We start from the raw sequence: 20,218 nt of genomic DNA on the forward strand, positions 1-20,218 counted from the left end.
CAAACATGATCTTGAGACCATTTTTCTCTACACCGAAAACATAACCCTTTCCTTCTGAGTTCATTCAGGGTTTCTGGATCCAACCTGGTAACATTTGGATTGCGGTTCTTGAACTCTTGGTGTTGAGGTCTCAAGGGTGGTCTATGCTGAGGCCTTTTTCCCTTATCCCTTTTCTGAAAGGGGGAATTTGACTGAAACTTGGCCTTAGGAGCAGCCCACTCCATGTTCCTTGCCTTTTTCATGGCTTCTTGCAGTGATGGAGGGTCAAAGGCTTTGATCCAACCTTTGAGAGGTTCTGTCAACCCTTCACTAAACAAAATCACCAGTCTCCTTTCCGTGATTCCAGTCACCATGACTGAGAGCCTTTGAAACTCTGCAATGTAAGCCTCGACCGTACTATATTGTCTCAGTTGAGCAAGCTCTCTGAAATGGATTTCAGGATCCTTCTTCTCAAACCTCTCGATGAGCCTAGTGGTGAACTCATCATACGTTGTGATAGATCGATGACCAAGAGTAATGAGGCCATGGTACCACCACTCGTGCGCTACTCCGTCCAGGTGCAGCGTAGCGAACTTAATCGCTTCTTCTTCTGCCATTGGCCTAAGAGCTAGATAGTTATCCAGCTTCTGAATCCAAGCTCGGGCTGAATTAGTCTCACTCCCGTCAAAGTGTGGAAGGATGACTTTGTTGACAGCTTGGTACAAATCCCCTTGATTGAATGATCTCCTTTGGTCATAATACCTCCCTTGTCCTTTGTTTTTCCTTTTATGATCCATGAAATCATTATAGGACATATCCATTTTGATGTCGTCAGGTAGAGAATCATACTCTGCTCGACCGAGTCTCAACTGCTCCACAAATGAAGCATTCTCCTCGGGATCAGGCTGATTAACTACGGGTGCCAGAAAGGTGGGTTTAAAGGGTCTGGAAGAAATGTTGGTATTATTAGGCACCATCCGGCCTGCATGCTCGTCATGCGGTTTGGAAGCACTATACTCTCCTCTATGGCCTGAGTTATTCTGAGGAGTGGTGTTCTGACCCATTTTTCCCATCATGAGGGAGACCATGTCCATCAAAGCATCCATCTTTCTTTCAAACCTCTTCCCGGGACTCAGAGATCTTTCCCTTTCCTTTCCGCTATCTTCTCTGTTGTGGGTGTGCCTCTCATTACCCCCAACGGATCTTTCACCTTCTGCCATATCGGATTCCTGAGAAGACTCCCAGTGAGCCCACAAGACTTCTGAGGCTGTTTGACCCTCAGGAGGCTGATGAAACTGGAATTGTTTCCCAACCTTCTTATCTTCTCTTGCCCAGTATCTTTTTTCTCTGTCACTCATAGATAGACTTGCTCACAGGATGGCAGGATCTTGGCTCTGATACCACTGAAATATCCCTAGCCAATTTTTTTGAAATTTTTGATCAACTTAATTACAACAACTATATGAGTGATCAATTAGTTTTGAGAAAAAGTATTTGATTTGCTGAAGCAACCCTAACCAGAATGGCACCGTGTGGATGAGCATTGGTCAGAGGATCTTAGTTGCTTATGCAAAGAACTCTAACCAGTATGGCGCCGGGATGGCGAGCATTGGTCAGAGGGTCCCTGAAATCTAGAACTGGAAGGAACTCAACGCCAAGTATGTGCTACCCACTCCAGACGGATAGGGGCTACCATATGACGGAGTGAAACTTAAATGCTTGAATTTAATTGATTGCAGAAACTGAAAAGACACTCGACATCCAGGATGTGCTTTCAATCCCAACAGGGAGAGGAGCTACCATAGGATGGAGGTAGATAAGATAAGTTTGGTTAGCTTGACAATTACAACCAAGATCACAGTTCAAGACTGCCAGTACTACTGGTCAGATTATAATCAAAAGAAATTCTTTCACAACTCCCCTTTTAGAAGAGAGTTTCTGATTCAACATTAATCTGCACATTCAACCGCGAACCCATGGATCACTGCCAACAGCTCATTTCGTCCTCGTACAATCTTCCTTCCTCCGGAAACTAGTTGCAAAATGCCTTGGTGACGTGGAAACCTGCGAAAGACTCAAACAACACTGCAAAACCCTCACAATGAAAAATGGCACGATTTCCAATGCATTTAAAATGGTACGGCTGGCTGCAAAATACGATTTGTCATTAAAAATAAATGCATGAACCAAACTTGCTGAAACCCTAGGAAATGCAACGACTAGGTGAGGCAAATGCAAAGAACTAATACCCACAATGCAATTTTTTTGTATTTTCTGGTTGTGAACAAAACATGAAATTAGTCGCGGGAATTCTAGATGCAGAAAACTGAATGAACTATAAGCCTAAATGATTACAATGAAAACTCTGATGATAAACTACGGCTAAATGCAATTACATAGAAAATATAATCACCCTAGTTGCTATCTTTCAAGCAAGAAGAGATGCCTATGCTAGAAGGCTTCCATTCCTTGAAGCATGTCCAGAGCCAGACGGCTGCCCAAATACAAATTCTGCCAAAAGATCCCTTCAATCCTCCCAAGACTCCAATAAATAGCTTCACTTGCCTTCTCAAAACCCTAATTCGATTTCCAAGGCAAACCCTAATCCCCTCCTCAACATGGCGCCATCACACCTAGCCAAAAAGTCAATGAAATAATATAAAAATATCACCTTGGTAAGTTTCGCCATGTTTTGACTTTGGCCAAGGATAAAATATTAATTAAATCCTCCATGAGGGCGCCACCCATAAAGTCCCCCTTTTAAGTGATGTTTTTAAGTTGTTGGACTAGGCCAAGGGGGGATAAGCAACTTTATAATTATAATGATTATTTAATTAAAATAAAGTTACTTGACCACACAACTCCAAAATCTGAAGCTAGAACCTGACCATGCTCCTGGAGTTAACTGAACAGGATGTAGAGATTGCCCGATGCCACGCGAGCCCTGCCAAAAATAGAACTTACTAAAAATAGTAAATTCTGAAAACTGCTCCAAAAACTGAGATGAAGACATCGTTGCGAAGCCCTCTGAACCATCAGAAAAAGCCGACGATGAACCCATCCAAAAAGACGACCTCAAAAATAGGAAACCCTAATTTTACCCTCCGACTGGCCTCCGAGCTTCCTAGAAAGAGACCAACGGTTGCAGAAAGGATCAGGTTTGAGAAGGGGTCATTACAGATTGCATGCTAAGATTGCAAAAAGTTAAAACAATCGACTCCAAGGTTCCTTTATGCTACGGACGTGACTCAGTTGGCTGATGTGTTTCCTGGTAATCCAAGGGGCCTTACGTTTGCATCATTCTTTCACTTCTTTGTTGTGGCTGGAACTCCATCATCAGATATGGCAATTCTGCGATGCTGCTGCTTCGAAGGGACTAAAATGAACTGAAAGTAAAAGGGAAAGGGTTTAGAAGGATCTAAATCTATTCCTAAGGGCCATGATATCAACAATTAATGCTTTGGTGGACAAATTCCAAACAAACCAAGCTCTGCTTCGCCAAGATCAACTACGACTCTGCAAGAACCGGTGCAATCTTCTAGGGATGCTAGAGGATTTTCAAATTGAGAAAGTACATTTGAATACCCAAAAACGACGCAATCCAAACGACCATCTACAATCGAACTTAGCACAAATTTAGGGGGTTCAGGCTAACTTTACATTGCAACTTATAATCAACAAGATGCATAAAGTATGAACCATGGAAATTCATCAAACACCATTACATTCTCCATTGAAATCAAAGCACTATACTACTTCTACTCTAAGTGAGGAAGGTGAAACCATGCAAGCTTTAAAAAAATAATTCAAGTGGACACCATCAGAGAACAATGTTTCACTATTATTTTCTCAAAAAAACTTATCGCAACAATTTCATACAAAGCTCCCTCCCCCTTACAAATGAGGGGGGTCATCCCTTTATATAGGCCTCAAGCCATGATTACATGCAAACCCTAATGAGGGGGGAATCTCCAATTAATAACCCATCATGCCGATATACAATTAATTCAAAGGTACCCAAAATAGCATCCATTGGGCATTAAATGCACCACCTCCTTCAAATTCACCCAACATGTGTTGAATATTCATCCATACAAAAATCACCCCATTATGTCATAAATGCTCCATCATTTCCACATGCGGTGGCTGCATGCAAAAGGAATTTGCCATAAATTCAACATGCAATGACCAGGTTGCCATTTGGTCAAATATTCCGGCAATGAATGCTCCACCATACTGCCATGCGTTCAATAGATCCTCGCCATGCAAATGGATTTTGCCGTCGTATATCCGCTCCTGCACATCTGGAATTGTTGGAGAGGGAAAACGCGATTCAGGAAGAATTTTCTTGAAGTCTCCTCAACTTTCCTTGATTGAAGAAGGTTTTTCATCAATTCTGCACATTTCCTATTTTTTAGGAAAATTTCCAAATTAGGGTTCCATGGTCCAAGAGAGAGAAAATTCTCCTACGAATCCAAATTTGTAAAACTTTTGAAATTTGGATGTGATTTGATGCCCGAGAATGGATTTTTCAAATTTTTCCCTGGAGGGGAAATTTCTTGTTCAGTTCATCCCTGATTCCTTCCTTGCCTTAGAAATTTTATGTTCAATTCATCCTTGGGTGTATTTTTTCCTTGCTTGGAATTTTGTCCTGAAGGAAGGAATTTCCAATACTTAGCCAAATTTTCATCTTTCCTGGAATTCTGTCCTGAAGGAAGGAATTTCCAACACTTAGCCAAATTTTCATCTTTCCTGGAATTCCGTCGTGAAGGAAGGAATTTCCAACACTTAGCCAAATTTTCACCTTTCCTGGAATTATGTCCTGAAGGAAGGAATTTCCATTACTTTGTGAATTGTCCATGTCTCCTTTTCAACATCCCTATTTTTAGGGATCCTCCTAAAATTTAGGAGTCAGTTCATTGGATGGGGAATTCTGCCACAATTCGGAATCTATAAAATTTTCCACACTCTGTCGAGATTCGGTGTCTAAAAATAGCAAATTCAAAAATTTGCCCAAGGGGAATTTTTTTTTTTAATTCCTCCTTGACTCCTTGGATTCCATGCCTTAGGCAAAATTTCAATTTTTTAGGTTGGGCGGAATTTTCATCATGTCCATGGATTCATGGATTTTTCCACTTGTGAATGCCTTCTTGAATTTAGCGCCCCAGCCCAGCCTTGGGCGCATTTTGGCTTTGTCCATGGATTGACGGATTTTTCCACTTGTGAAGGGCATCTTGGTTTTGGCGCCCCAGTCCAGCCTTGGGCGCATTTTCACTCCGTCCATGGACTGGCGGATTTTCCCACTTGTGAATGGCATCTTGGTTCTGGTGCCCCAGTCCAGCCTTGGGCGCATTTTCACTTTGTCCATGGACTGATGGATTTTTCCACCTGTGAATGCCTTCTTGGTTTTGGCGCCCCAGTGCAGCCTTGGGCGCATTTTCACTCTGTCCATGGACTGGCGGATTTTCCCACTTGTGAATGCCTTCTTGGTTTTGGCGCCCCAGCCCAGCCTTGGGCGCATTTTGGCTTTGTCCATGGATACATGGATTTTTTGCACAAGTTCCAGGCTCTTCGTCAGGATATAGATATGAAATATAACATTTAAGTATAAGAAAGGAACTTATACTTTAAGTTATATTTCATATATATTGTCAGGATGTTTGAGAGTGGTTTCAGGTCCATAAGAATCATAATGCAAATTCTGGATTTTGGAAGATCTTCCAAATTTCCAGACTTGTCAAATTTCAGGCCATTTTTGGATCAGGATGACATTGATGGATTGATGTGAATTTCTGGACTTGGATGATTTTGCATGCTTTCCTCTTCTGGAATAGGAGTTCCAAACTTAACCATTTTTTGACCCAAATTGTCTGCCTTCTAACTCTTCCGGATTTAGAAATGGTCTTCAGGAACGTTCAGTCTTCAGCGTCTTCAGAGATATTCAGCTTTCAGTGTTTTCCTGTGAAGATCTTGCCAAAAATAGATTTTCCCAAATAGTAAGTGTTTCAAAATGTCAAGGTTTGGGCAAAATAGAACTTACTAAAAATAGTAAGTTTGATTTTTGGCAAAATTAGACCAATCCGAGACTTAGTAAAATCCCTAAAAAATAGGAACTTTCTAAAAATAGAAAGTTGCTTCGTTTTGGCTCAAATTTTACTGGTAGGTTCCTTGAAGGGTCCTGATTCCAGTTGTATGTTCAGCTTTCTCAAAACCCTAATAGAAACCCCTAAAATCTAGGACAGAAGGCAAAAAACCCTAAAATTCACAAAACGAGTCCCAAACTTAGCCGAATTTGCTCAAACGAAAGGCAGACTTGACCAATATGATCCTCGAACACCTGCAAAGCAAAGAGACTGAGAAGACTGCTGCAAAAAGACCACAAAAACGCAAGCCAAAAAACCGAGAGGGCCTAAAAAGAAGGGGGTCCCCATTTGCAATGGGGCGATGTGTGAAAACATCACAACAAGCTCCTTTCTCAAAAGCAAATGAAACGTATTTGCGTGACCCTACCGAGAAAACAAGATGAAGAGAAGTCTCTCCACATTGCATTGCTTTGCAGTGTCTACTTGGAACATGGAAGATCATCTCTCCCGTATTTTGATGCTACATACTCTATCATCTTTGTAGCGCAATGTTGACGTGTATTTTGTACACCATCATACACAGAATAAAATACCAATAGGCATCTTATCCTCTCTTGAGAAAATAGTCTCTAACTGCTGAAGATTCGCGTAAAGGATCAGTTAGGTAGACTCCAAGGTTCTTTGATGTAGGGTCTCTACGTGTGGACAAGCTCCAGTGGTATGATGTGATTTGCTGGGATCACAAGGGGACTTACATGTGATGATTGAACTTCCGATCTGCTTTGCTGGACACAGGCTCTGACTAACTTAGATTTGAAAAATGAAAAAAGGATAAGGGCGAAGAGAGGATCTAATCCTAATACTAAGAATGTAGGAGCAATGACTTGATTTTTGATGAAACTCTAACTAGATCTTGTTTTGACATCAATGGAACATCTACACAAGACTAGTGCGATCTTCTAAGGGAATCTTTATGATGTTCAAATCATCACCGCAGGCATAGATACCATCCAAGTTGATGCATATCAATGAAGAGGCAACAAATTGAAATTGAGCTTAGGCTGAATGATCCAGTTGACTACGCAAGGCAAGTCTGCAATCAACAAACTGCTAGTAGTATGGATGTACGAATTCCACCATTAATCAATCGCATTTCCTCCATTCATCTAATCATTTACCATCTAGGATTGAAGACTCAACAAGAAACCATGCAAATTGCAAGAAAACGACATATTTCACCATTACTTCAATGAAAATGGAATTTGTTTACAATCAATGGCAACAATTTCTTGCCTTGTCCTCCTATTCTACTCTAATTACTATTCTATCAACTATATTCTAACTCTTCCAACTATTTACATGCTATCTCTAACCTATTGCTAATTAGCCTTTACAAATGAAATACCTGGGCTTATATAGTACCCACAATACAATTTGATGGCTTAGATCAATTCAAGATCAATGGCCAAGATTTTACAATGAAAACCCTAATTAGGGTTTGTTACAACCATTACATAACATTTAATGCTTGACCAATGAAATAATTGTATTGCTTGGACACATGTCCCTTCTAGAAAAATCGACCAATGGATAGCCGGGGTAGGTAGATCGGAGTTTGTGCCACCTTCCATGAGTTAAGTACATTGAATCTGGACATGCTGAGGTGGACCACACTGACTGGAGAAATGATGACTAGGACGCCACCTCATCTGACACTTGTAGCTTGCTAGATATCCAATTTGATGTCGTTGAGAGGCTTGCTTTAATTAACTCTTGTTCTAACTCCTTTTGTCCTTGATTTGCAAGATGATGATGTACCTCGCCTTGGAACGCTGGATTGAAAGAGGTTGCCCCTGTCCTGGCTTGATCGTCCCGGCGAAGACCGTCCTTGATCCGGCTTGATTTTCCTTGATGAGATCTCCATTTGATGCCTACACAACATTTCAAAATTAGAAACATGATTTTGCAATACATAACATAAATTAGATAGCAAATTTTAGGAAACTTAATGATAAGTCCTTTATTAATCATTTCCTAAAAAAGATTGAGCTAAGGATTCAAAATTCAAAATTCAAGCTTAAGGCAATGACGATCAAAATTCGAAATTAAAACAAGAGATCTTGCCATACCTTACTTGAGAGCTAACTCTAGAATGCAAAACAAGGAATTTGCCTAGGCAAAATCAAAATTAGATGGCTTCAACGTGATCTCCTTTAAATGAACAATCCCTTTATCGATTCATCACCCTTGAGGATATCTTTGACGTGGTCTTTGGCAAGTTCGCCCAACTTGAGACTAAGCTTGCACTCCTTTGATGATGTCTGCGCCCTCCTCTTGAATGACAATTTCGCACCTCCTTTGTATTCTCCAAATCGCATGCTAATGAAGGATGTTAAATGATGATTTGAAATGAATAAACCACCTTCCCTTTATAGGCGCTTACCTTCATATTGATCTTAGGCCGACTTTGGTAAATAAGACAAATTTAAAATAAACTTAAAAGGCCGACCCTTGTAAAATGAAACAAATTTTAAATCAAGCGCCCCATTTGATTTTTTATTAATTAATAATTAATTATTAAATGCCTTTATTATTTAAATTAATAAATTTCGATTTTTATAAAGGCAAAAATAATTAATAGATATCAAGCGCAAATTTTAAATGCCATTCTTAATTAAATTTGCAATCCATCGATTTTAGCATTTAAAATAAATTTAAAGAAATGTGTTTGAGCGCCAAATTTTTGAAAATGAAATAATACATACCTCATCGCCCTGGTCCCTGACTGAGGGACAGGAGCGATCCATCAATTTGGTCTTTGATCCTTGCATTTTTGACGTTCAAAATCTTGATCCTTACGTTCAAATCGGCATTTTAGCTGGGTCCTTCAAGTTTGATTGACTTGTTTGTGCGAAGGAATGTCTTTAAGATGTGATATCGCCCTGGTCCCTTGGAGAGGGAGAGGAGCGATCCATGTGTTATAGCTAGAATTTGCCACCTTTCAACCTTTGTTCCTCATTCATTATCTTTCAAATGGCGTCCTCGATCTTGCCCACAATTGCATTGTCTTGATTTTGAAGGAGCATGAGTGTTTTAATAGAAATCGCTTTGGTCCTTGTCCAAAGGACAGGAGCGATATAAGTTCCTTAGCTCAATTGATAGCATTTTGACGTTCAAAACTCATGTATATCGTCTTCAAAAGACACCTTAGACCTTTTACCATTTTGCAAAACCTTGACTTAACGTGATTTATGCATGAATTGGCAAATATGGTGTATATCGCTCTGGTCCCTTCCTGAGGGACAGGAGCGAACTTCAACGTTTTGAGCTTGTCTTTGCCTTCTTCAACTTGTAATTGCTATCAACGAGTAAAATGAAGTCCCCTTGATTCTCCTTGGTCGCTTGAAACATGATCAACTTTAAAAATCTAGGCCTTTATGAGAATTTCGCTCTGGTCCCTTCCTGAGGGACAGGAGCGAACTAGGAGTCTTGATGTAAATCCTTCAATGTTGACGATCTTTGATGCTTTGCGCTTGATTGGGACGCTTCGAAATGTCCTTGCCACCTTGTTCTTTGTCTTGGAGTGTCTTGAATTTGGAGGAACGGCAATATAATCATCCTATCGCCCTGGTCCCTTGGAGAGGGACAGGAGCGATCTTGCTCTTGTAGGCTCCACATCATATTGCTAACCTCTAAAATTATCTTCAACGGATTCGTAACATTCCATTCCATTCATCCATGCCTTGGGTTTGATTGTAACTTAGGCAGAAAATCATCTATAACAAAAATCGCTCTGGTCCCTTCCTGAGGGACAGGAGCGAACTTAAGCATTTTGGTCCTTTGATGGCATTTGGTAATCTTCAATTTATCTTCAATGAGTTCATTTCACCTCCTTCCTTGCCTTCAAACATAAAGTTGACTTGATCTTTGCCCAGATCGTACCTTATGAAGAATTTCGCTTTGGTCCTTCAGTGAGGGACAGGAGCGAATTTGACCCTCTAGGCAAAAAACTTCATCATTTCGTTGTTTTTGATCAAGTCTGGATGCTCTATCATGCTCATTTCGTCCTTCACCATGCCTTTGATGTCTCGATTCGTCCAAACAAGGTCAGGAATGGCTCAACTAAGCATTTTCGCTCTGGTCCCTTGGTGAGGGACACGAGCGATTCGCCTTGGTCCCTTGGAGAGGGATAGGAGCGCTTTTCGCTCTGGACCCTTGGAGAAGGACACGAGCGAAATTTGACTTTTCGAACTCTCTATCAGGATAAATTTTATGGAATATAACATTTAAGTATAAGTCCTTTAAGTTATATTCCATATATACTTTCAGGATGTTTGAGAGTGGTTTCAGACCTCCAGGAGTTATATTGCAAAATCTAATTTTTGGAGGTTTTTCAGTTTCCAGACTTAGTCAAATTCAGGATCAGGACATTCCAGACTTAGCCAAATTTCAGGATCAGGACATTCCAGACTTAGCCAAATTTCAGGATCAGGACTTCACTCAAGCCGGACTTGCTACCCTATTGATCTCCCCGACAACACTCAAAATGCAAAGGCTAGCTAACAAAACCCTAAAAAACCTAAAGAACAAACCCTAAAAAGCAAAAAAAGCAAGGGTCCCCATTTGCAATGGGGCGATGTGTGAAAACGTCACAACACGCAACTGTATCCGTAACTGTGTTCACGGGGTGTGTGTACTATTTTATCGCCTCTGCAAAAACAACTTGCGATAATAGCCATCAACTTATGTATCATTACTCTATGAATGTGATAGACCTCTTCATGTGGCATGTTCGAACCCATCCTCATACAGAAAGGCACCTAACAAGATAATATTGTCTCATGATAGGAATGCCCGACAATTGATCATACAGTCGTTGTTGTCTGATGATAACAAGGCACTGCGAACAAGTGTTCATCCAGAGTGCACTAGTTACTCCTGTGATTTTATGGACAGTTAGAGACACATATCCGCCATCAAACTTTGACTTGCAACCTTCCTTATTGCCTTGTTCGATTTACATAGAATCGCTCCCTGGTGATTCCACAAAGAACTCGGCTCTTAATGTGCAAACTGCAGTTGATTCCTTGAGAGTAGAGTCGATCTTCTTTAATATCCAGATTGCATTAGAATAGGCAATCGGGATATCCAAATCACCACGCTCAAAGAAGTTCCGACCTAGACGAGGAGTTGTCTGATTGCTTCAACAAATCTGATAGGATCTTCAAATCTGATGGCGCTACCCATTAGAAGAATTTGATGTTGAATATGTGCTTGTTTGAATTTTGCACAAAATTGAACAGCCTCAGGTTCGATTTAACCTAGCTCTGATACCATGTAAATGATGTTCAATTCTCAATTCAATATGCAAGATATATTCTAGTTATATTTTATTGATCTATGTATTGTCTACTTATATGATAAATCTGATTGTCTACTTTTGTATGGCAGGTGAGAGGAGCATTTTATATTTTCTATGTCCTTTTTCTTAAATGCCATATGATATATATATATGAGAGGGGAGGATCAAGCAGTGCCTTGACCGGTCATGTCTTATGGACATGACCGATCAAGACACTACTTGATCGCACCCTTTGGTATATAATATCAACCGGTGTTAAACATATTTGTGAGCCCGATATTAATCGGTGATCACATAACACATAACATATTTGCCAACCCGATATTAATCGGTGATCACATAACATATGAGATATTTGCCAACCCGATATTAATCGGGACTTACGTAACATGTTTAACCGATATGCCAATCAGTATTAATTATGGTTTTTGGTATTGCAAGGTAACCGAAGTGAATCAGTGTCTATGTTAATGGACACCGATCACTTAACTAATGGTTATATTCATTAATCATTATATTCGAAGTTATACTGATCGGTACATGGTTATATTAATGCTTCGAATGTTTTCCTTAACACCCGATATCAATCGGTGTGAGTTTATTACATCTCCCCGATAACAATCGGTTCAAGCATAATCATTAAATACTAATTGATGTTCAGTTTACCGATAATCATCAAATCGGTTTTGCAATGGTTATCCTGATTTGCTAATCGGTGAATGCAACTAATATAATAGATTATCACATCAGAATTCTATGATAATAAACAATTATGTATAAATAAAGAATGGTTATCAATTGAGGGCATGATGACATTCATTTGAATAATCGATAGGATAAATGATTGAATGAGAGACTTCATTTATCTCTCATTCAATCATTTATCTTACTGAAGCTATCTATGCATTAACAATAACAACTCTCAGCTCACATGGCATGTAATCTATATAGATATCTGTAACATTAGTTTAGCAGATAGCCAGAGAACAGAAATCAGATTAGAAGATAGCAATCATGTCTTGCTCAAGAGCATGCCATGTATATGATGGAAAAATAAATAAAACACATTTTCTGTTTCAGTTCTATATCCCTCTTGTGCTTTTTGCACTTACCCTTCTCATAGAACTCCTGCACACACACGTAATTTCATCTAGATCCTCATCTAGAAAGTTTTCCACTGGCTTTCTTCACGGGCCATAGGATGTTCAGTGACATCCTATGCCTAAGAAGACCATGGATAATTTTATCTAAACATGCATATTGGCATAGCCTTCTCCATGCTTTCTTTGACATCTCTCTAGATTTGTCACTCAGAAAATTTAGAATCAGAATTTGACACTGGTCACAATAAATTTAACATGGCTTGCCCCATTACAATTGATGACAAATGATGAAGAGGATGATATCACCATTGATGTGTCAACAGGAAAAAAAAGTAAATAGAGAGATGCTGCATGGTAAAGGACATCAAAAGCTAACTCAATCGGCATTGGTATCACAGGGTTATGATAATATGCTCCATTTCTGCATACTTAGTGGCATGTCAGACCCAGGCCAAATTTTGACAACACGGATGACATGTGGTATATAATCTAAACATCAGATATGATGTGGATCATTGGCATTTTCTTTGGGGAAACACTGGAAATATTATGAATTCTTTTCAAGCAAGTTTAAAAAACTTATGGAACTTATGTGTTTTCACAGAAGTTTCTGCTCACAGTGAGTAGAATGCCAAATTTAAGCAAAACCTAAATTACTATAAGTTAGAAAAGCACAGCTTGTTTAGCAGAATCTGAAGGGATCATCAGTGTAAGTTTCTCAGAGATGTAGATTGATGCAAATTGAGATTTATTTAACTATTAAAAACTCTTTCAGTGATTTTCTTAATTGCCTCTTGAAGGAATCAATGTGGGTGTTTTTGAATTTGTTGTAGTGTGTTAGATTCCAGTGGACATATATCTAAATAGTTTGTAATATTTCTGTAAACTGCAATTATTCAACATTCAGATAGAACAATTTGTGATGAGTGCTAATGGTGAATTTCATGTATTTATTGGTAAAGATGGACACCACTGCAAGTGGCTCGCCTTTGGCGTAGACAGTGGCTTGAAGGTCTGCTAGCCCATGGCTCACAAGCTGTTCTACCATGTTTACCTCCATCAAGATATCTGGCCCTACCTCTCATGAGCATAGTGCAAATTGCCAGGTATGAACATTCATTTTCCATGCTGACATTAACTGTTCAAGGGTACTTCACCATCATAATAAATATTCAGGCTTGTTCCTTTTGGAAGGAGGCTGTTCAATTCATGCGTTGAAGATGTATATTTGTCACTGGTTTTACCTGCATAGAAATGAAACATTCAGAAAAACAATATCATGAACTTGCTCATTGAAATCACAATTTGTATAAATCACTATAAATTATATGTTAATGTATAAGGTTTTTTCTGTATGTTATGCCCTATGTTGAATGAGCAAAATGTTCTGTAATCTTTATTGATCTCAAAATTCACTGTTGGTTTTAATTGTCAGACCTCTTCATTTCTTCAAGCGAAGGTTTCTGAGGAATGAGAGCTTATGGTTGCAGTTAGATTGGGAATGGCATGATGACTTCTAACATTATTGTCATTATACTACAATATTGTCCTTTTTGCAACATGTCCAGATGTAACTTGAAACCAAAGGACCTGTTAACTTAGGTGCTGGATGCTTAACGGTTTATAATGATCCATTCTCTGACTGTACTGTTACAGATTATTTTTTTGAAAATTATGAATGATAATTAACCTTGTAGTGTACCATAAAACGTCAATTAAGGAAAATAATAATAATCAGGACTCAGGAAGACATAGTTCTAGTGTCTAGAGACAGTGGCATCTACCATTTGTCTGAAAGTATTTGTACAAATTGTCTTAAAGTTTAATAATGAAAATTTTCCTGACATTTGTGAACGGGACTACAAACAACCTAAATTTTTCCATGTCTTCAAAATTGTTGAGTCAAACAAAAGAAAGGAAAAAGCTAATTAGTAGAGAGAAAATTCACTCCTGCTATACACCTTCTTATCTTTTAGTTCAAATTACAATTCATGTTTTATTTAATTCCTTCACTCATCAGATTTCTAATTTTGTTGCTCTTATTAGAAAGGACATGGTGATCTCTGATGGAATATGTATTTAATTTTCTACAGGGAATGCGGATGGAGAAATTTAGAGCCAGTGCCTGTAGGAGTTGAGCCATGTGCCGTTTGTCTTGAGCGGAGATGCACTGTTGCTGCTGAAGGTGGCTATCTATAAACTGTAATGAACTTGATGAATTAGTTCTTTACTGTTTTTCTGCAATTATAGAAACAGAAATAATGACTTTGGTTAATTCCTATCATTGCTTTATGATAAAAAATCATCCTCATAGTTATCTTACAGAATGAAAAACAAAATTCCAATACGAGCTTAGAAATTTGGATGTGAGGAAACAATAAAAACAGTTAATGTTAAAACAAGTAGTCACTACAATACAAATTGACCATGGCATTTAATGAGAGTTTGAAGGATGATCGATGCGCAATTTTGTGCAACTCGCACTCCTACGCATTGGCTCAATATAAGATTCTTTCATGCCACAATCTTCCTTTGCACACATAGCATAGCGTCAAGATGCTTCATGCATGGATGAGAATCATAGAATGGATTCATGCATACCTGCCCAAACACTGATCCCAACAACTCCGAGCAACTCTACACAAGACAATGCATCACTCAACTTTATGAGTATGCACTTCTATACAATATTATCGTCAACTCTTGCAACCTTTCCACGTTGTGAGCAACTTGCACATGGGTAGCACATGCACTTGCATCAATATGTTTAGTTCAACTCCATATGCATTCACCATCCAGCAATATCAGCTCTACATGTTTGTACCATACAATTGGTACCACATAGATCTGACATTTGGTACCTCTTGGACATATGGAAAGTGCACCACTCACACGGCACTTGTTAGCATATTGTGCTAGACTTAGCTAACAACCTATTTTATAAAATTTAAATACACATCATTGTACACCTACCCAAACACTGATCCCAACAACTCCGAGCAACTCTACACAAGACAATGCATCACTCAACTTTATGAGTATGCACTTCTATACAATAATATTGTCAACTTTTGCAACCTTTCGACATTGTGAACAACTTGCACATGGGTAGCACATGCACTTGCATCAATATGTTTAGTTCAGCTCCATATGCATTCACCATCCAGCAACATCTGCTCTACATGTTTGTACCATACAATTGGTACCACATAGATCTGACATTTGGCACGTCTTGGACATATGGAAAGTGTACCACACACATGGCACTTGTTAGCATATTGTGCTAGACTTAGCTAACAACCTATTTTATAAAATTTAAATACACATCATTGTACATTTTGTAATCTAATTTGCTAATTAGTGAGCCTTTGCCACATCATTTGGCCTTGTTCGGTTGTACTCTAGGCTGCTCAAGAAAGCTAGGTAGATGTTTCTTCTTACTTAGTCATGAGAATATGCATTCTTGCCATCACTCCTATAGCATATTGTACATTCACAAAATATCAATTAAAAACAAAACATTCCTCACACCAAATGCATACTTTGTCTCCTTATAGTTTGTTTCTCTTATAAAGCTTCCACATGATCAAGCACCAAATGGACACAAAACCCATCTCCATTTGTGTTGCCTCATAATCTTGTTGCCACCTACAAATTTGTTCTCTGATCTCAGATACAAATTGGACATTGGTATTAGAGTGTAAAGGCTTGACCTCATGTTGCTTACTGTTAGACACATTTATTTAGGTTTAAGATGTTTTGGCACTCTCATCCTCCTTCACACCACCACACAGAGAAAGAAGATGTAGAGCCAAGTTTTTCCCAAGTAGGGGACCTTCAACTATCATCCATGGAAGAAGAAATTAATTATTCATATCTGGAGATTGAATCTCTTAAAAAATAGTAGCTTAAAGACATGCACACTTCATTCACAAAGTTGTAGTTTGTTGACCTTGTTTTCAATGGCTTCACTATAGCTAAGGATAGAAACATCTGCTGCATGCAAGAGCTACATTGAGCTCTTTGCATTGTGGGATGTTTCCTCGTGATCACTTCTATAGGTATGGGCAAAGCTGGGGAAGAAGTTTTTGAAATCTTCTTCCCTTGAATGTTTTGTAATGTCCCAAGGTAATAATGCAAATCCAATTCTTAACCTTCCACAAACACTTAATATTTGATTAACAAGACTATCAGCCCTAGCATTCAGTTAGATCTTAGTTAACTCCGATTTAAAACTACTATTTATGTGTTAGCAATATCATTGCATTTCAAACAACAAATGAAAAAAATAACTCCTGATCTTTGTAATGTCCTTTTTTTTGGTCCATTCCAGCATTCTTGGAAATTTCCAAGAATCTTGGAGAGCACCGACTTTATTAGATAGGAATTCTGATAGTGGTAATGAGTTTAGGAGATCAAGATGAGTCCAATGGTACTTTCTAGATGTATCTTTGACATTTTAGGAGCTCTTCATACTTCTTAGAGAAGTTTGGTATTTTTGGAAGTCACTGATTTTCATAATGTTTGATATCATGAGAACTTAAGAATATATTGGTGTGGTCATAATTCATATTTGGTTCATTTTATTATTTTCCGTAACTTTTGTGGTTGCTGAAAAAAAAATTAAATAATTAAATGATTAAATATTTAAGTTGTCGTAAAGTGGAAAATTAGAAGACAACTTATATTTAATTATTTAAAAAGCGAATTGTTAGAGAGAAATAAAAATGACTTATTGCTGGGCCTAAAAATAAAGTTAAATAAAAAGGTCACTTTAGAAAAAAATTAAAAGGAAATTTATGTTTATTTATTTATTTTTAAGGGTGGCCAACATCATAAGTTGTTTTTAAAAGGCCAAAAGTGATAATACTAGGCATGGGGTACACACTGGTGATTTAAAAGGTTGTTTTAAAAAAGAATATTAAAAGTGACTTAGAAAATAAAGATTAAATGTAATATCAAATTAAAAGAGTTTGAAAATTCAATTTATTTTTATTGTCGAGGGAAAAGTGAAATAAAGGAGAAATTATTTTAGTTACCCTAAAAGTGCCTATAAAGGGAGTTTTGAGAAGAGCAAGCATTCTTGGTATTTTGCATATTCTTGAAACCCTAGTGTGGAGGTTGAGTAGGTTTGTTTCGGAAGTGGAAGTCTTCCCTAGCCAATAGAGTGGTTCAATCAGGATCATGATCTGTGTTTAAATGCATGAAATATATTGTGGTGGATTCGCTCAGGATTCACAGAGGAGCTGAATATAGATGTTTGAAGATTTGTGGGAAAATAAAGCAATACTTTTCCAAATTTGTATAAGTGCTGAAGGAGTTGTGGCCAAATAGTAAATTTGTGGAATGTGTTGAAAGTTAGTGCGAATATTGCAAGCATTTGGATAAGGCATTCCAAACAAGGGTTTCATATTTTACATTTACAACTGCCCAATATTTAGTTATATTCATTATTGAAGTGTCGCGTTATTGTGTTGAATCTTGTTGTGAACTGTGAAGAATCGCAGCTTATGTTATATGGGGGTTTAGATCCGATTGGAAAGTTGAATAAGGGAGACAAAGGTGTTTGGGAGAGCTAAGCACTCAACTTGTGAAGGTTGTAAAGGGAGTTTAGGGTACCAAAACCCTAGTGCATAGCTTATCTGCTGTTTGGAACTTGTATAAGGATTGCTGTTAGCATCAAGGGTTTGTTTGGTAGTTTGTACAATTGGTAAAGTTGGTGATTTAAGCCTAAGCATATTGTTACAAATCAGAAATTCAGGGATCTTGGAATCAATTGGCAGTTCCCTATTTACATTATCATTTACTTATATCGAGCACAAAGTGGAAATATTGGCAGTGTTGGGGGTATATTCAAGTTGCAAAGTATTTTCAGATTCTTATTGGAAGCCTACAGCAGTTGTGAGCAGTATTTGATATGTTTAAGCTGCAGTAGCAATAAGTTTCACTTCCAGAATGACTGTAACAATAGTTATGATTCAGATTTCTAATGAACATCATATATCTTGACATTATGCCAACTAGTATATTCTGAACATTCTATCATCTTCATATCATTTACTTTTGAAATCTCAGTGTTGCTAGTTGTGTAATGAAATTTCCAAGAACTTATTTGTATTGTTGATAATGTTTATACTAAGTTGCTCAAGTAACAAGACATTTCAGTTATTTATATTTTTGTCAAACATTTATGCATGGTTGATATATACAAGTTCAATTTCTTACCAACTATTTGATGAAATGCCTGAGAACCAAAAATAAAAAAAATTAGAGCAAGTTTGTTGAAAGTTTTTGGTGGGGACATTACAATGGTATCAAAGCATGCTTGATTATTTATCACAATTGCAAAAATTTAGAAAATATTTTATTTCGGATATTACAGTGGTATTAGAGCTTGTTTTCTTGCCAGCTTGTGTGGTTATCAGTTGATAAGTTCATATTCAGTCCTCTTCCAGTAAGTGACCAGTAGTTACATATTGTTAAATTTTAGTTATAGACAATTCAGCTGTTGCACCTGCATGACAATATTGAGTTGTGAAGCATGGCATTATTCAGTTAAGAAGATGCGGGAAAGAAACTTTATAGAGTAGGTAAGAGATTTGAACACCTGCCATAGTCAAAGGTTGATCGACTTTGCATTTTTGGAAGAAGTGGGGAATGGTTTATATATGATAGATCAGTTTAACTTAGCGAGGTTGCAACATGCTTTTTTTTCATCAGTGAATTCTTTGGTTAAGCCAAAACTTATTAAACATTTAGATGAGGAGGGACGACTTGCAATTACCTTTTCTGATAATGAAATAATGAGAATAACAGCTTAAAGATTTGTTCAACAGTAGTATTATGAAGGAGGTATTTTAGCTGATTGTAGAAAGTTTCCAAGGGTTGAAGGATATCAGCAGTCCATCTTTGGTTAGAAGGATCATAATCCTATAATATGTTGCAAAAATCAGATCTTGTGTAATTATGTTGAATCTTGGTTGTGAAGATCTTATTCTTGAAATGTTTCACTTCCAAAATGCTTGTAATAGCAGTTAAAGGTTAGATTCAGATTTCTAATGAACTTCATGTATCTTGACATTATGCCAGCTAGTATATTTTGAACATTATATGATTTCTTTATCAATTATTGTTGAAATCTCAGTGTTGCTGGTTGTGTAATGAATGTTCCAAGAAATCATTTGTATTGCTGATTATGTTTATACTAAGTTGCTTAAGAAATAAAAAAAATCAGTTATCTTTATTCTTGTCAAATATTTTTGTGAGCATAGTTGATATATACACAAAGTTCAATTTCCTACCAACTGTTTGACAAAATGCCCGTGAGCCAAAAATTAGAAAAATAGCAAGTTTGTTGAAATTTTTTGGTGGGGACATTACTATCTTCTTATCATAATGAACAACAAATAACTGCATTTATAATTGATTGTTCTATTAAACTAATGGCTGTGTTACATTCAAATAGTTCTGCAATATCATTAACCACAACAGAAAATTCATACCAACAAGAGTGGTAAATTGGATTAATATAATGCAGTTGGAGTTTGCATCCAATGAAACTCAAATAGGGACCTTGTATGAGATTGTCCTTCAAAAACACTAGGCTTTTGTTGTAGGATTACTATGCTCGAATAGAAGTGCCCAAAACGAATAACTTCAAATTTGAATTGTCATGGGCAGGAAAGATTTTG

General features: G+C 37.7%; 1 protein-coding gene across 5 annotated transcripts in view; it reads left to right on the plus strand.

Moving 5' to 3' along the window:
• Positions 1–20,218, plus strand: part of LOC131067395 (probable E3 ubiquitin-protein ligase XBOS32) — a 96,038-nt gene that overhangs the window by 26,161 nt on the left and 49,659 nt on the right. For 4 of the 5 annotated variants that reach the window (XM_059221812.1, XM_058002371.2, XM_058002378.2 and 1 more), the window contains 2 exons: positions 13,490–13,633; positions 14,621–14,712. In XM_059221812.1, coding sequence (XP_059077795.1) covers positions 13,490–13,633; positions 14,621–14,712 — 236 coding nt within the window. Of the gene's footprint in view, positions 1–13,489; positions 13,634–14,620; positions 14,730–20,218 lie in introns of all 5 variants that reach the window. The other variant, XM_059221811.1, reaches the window with a different exon arrangement.

Source organism: Cryptomeria japonica, chromosome 5, assembly GCF_030272615.1.
Source record: "Cryptomeria japonica chromosome 5, Sugi_1.0, whole genome shotgun sequence".
Lineage (NCBI taxonomy): Eukaryota > Viridiplantae > Streptophyta > Pinopsida > Cupressales > Cupressaceae > Cryptomeria > Cryptomeria japonica.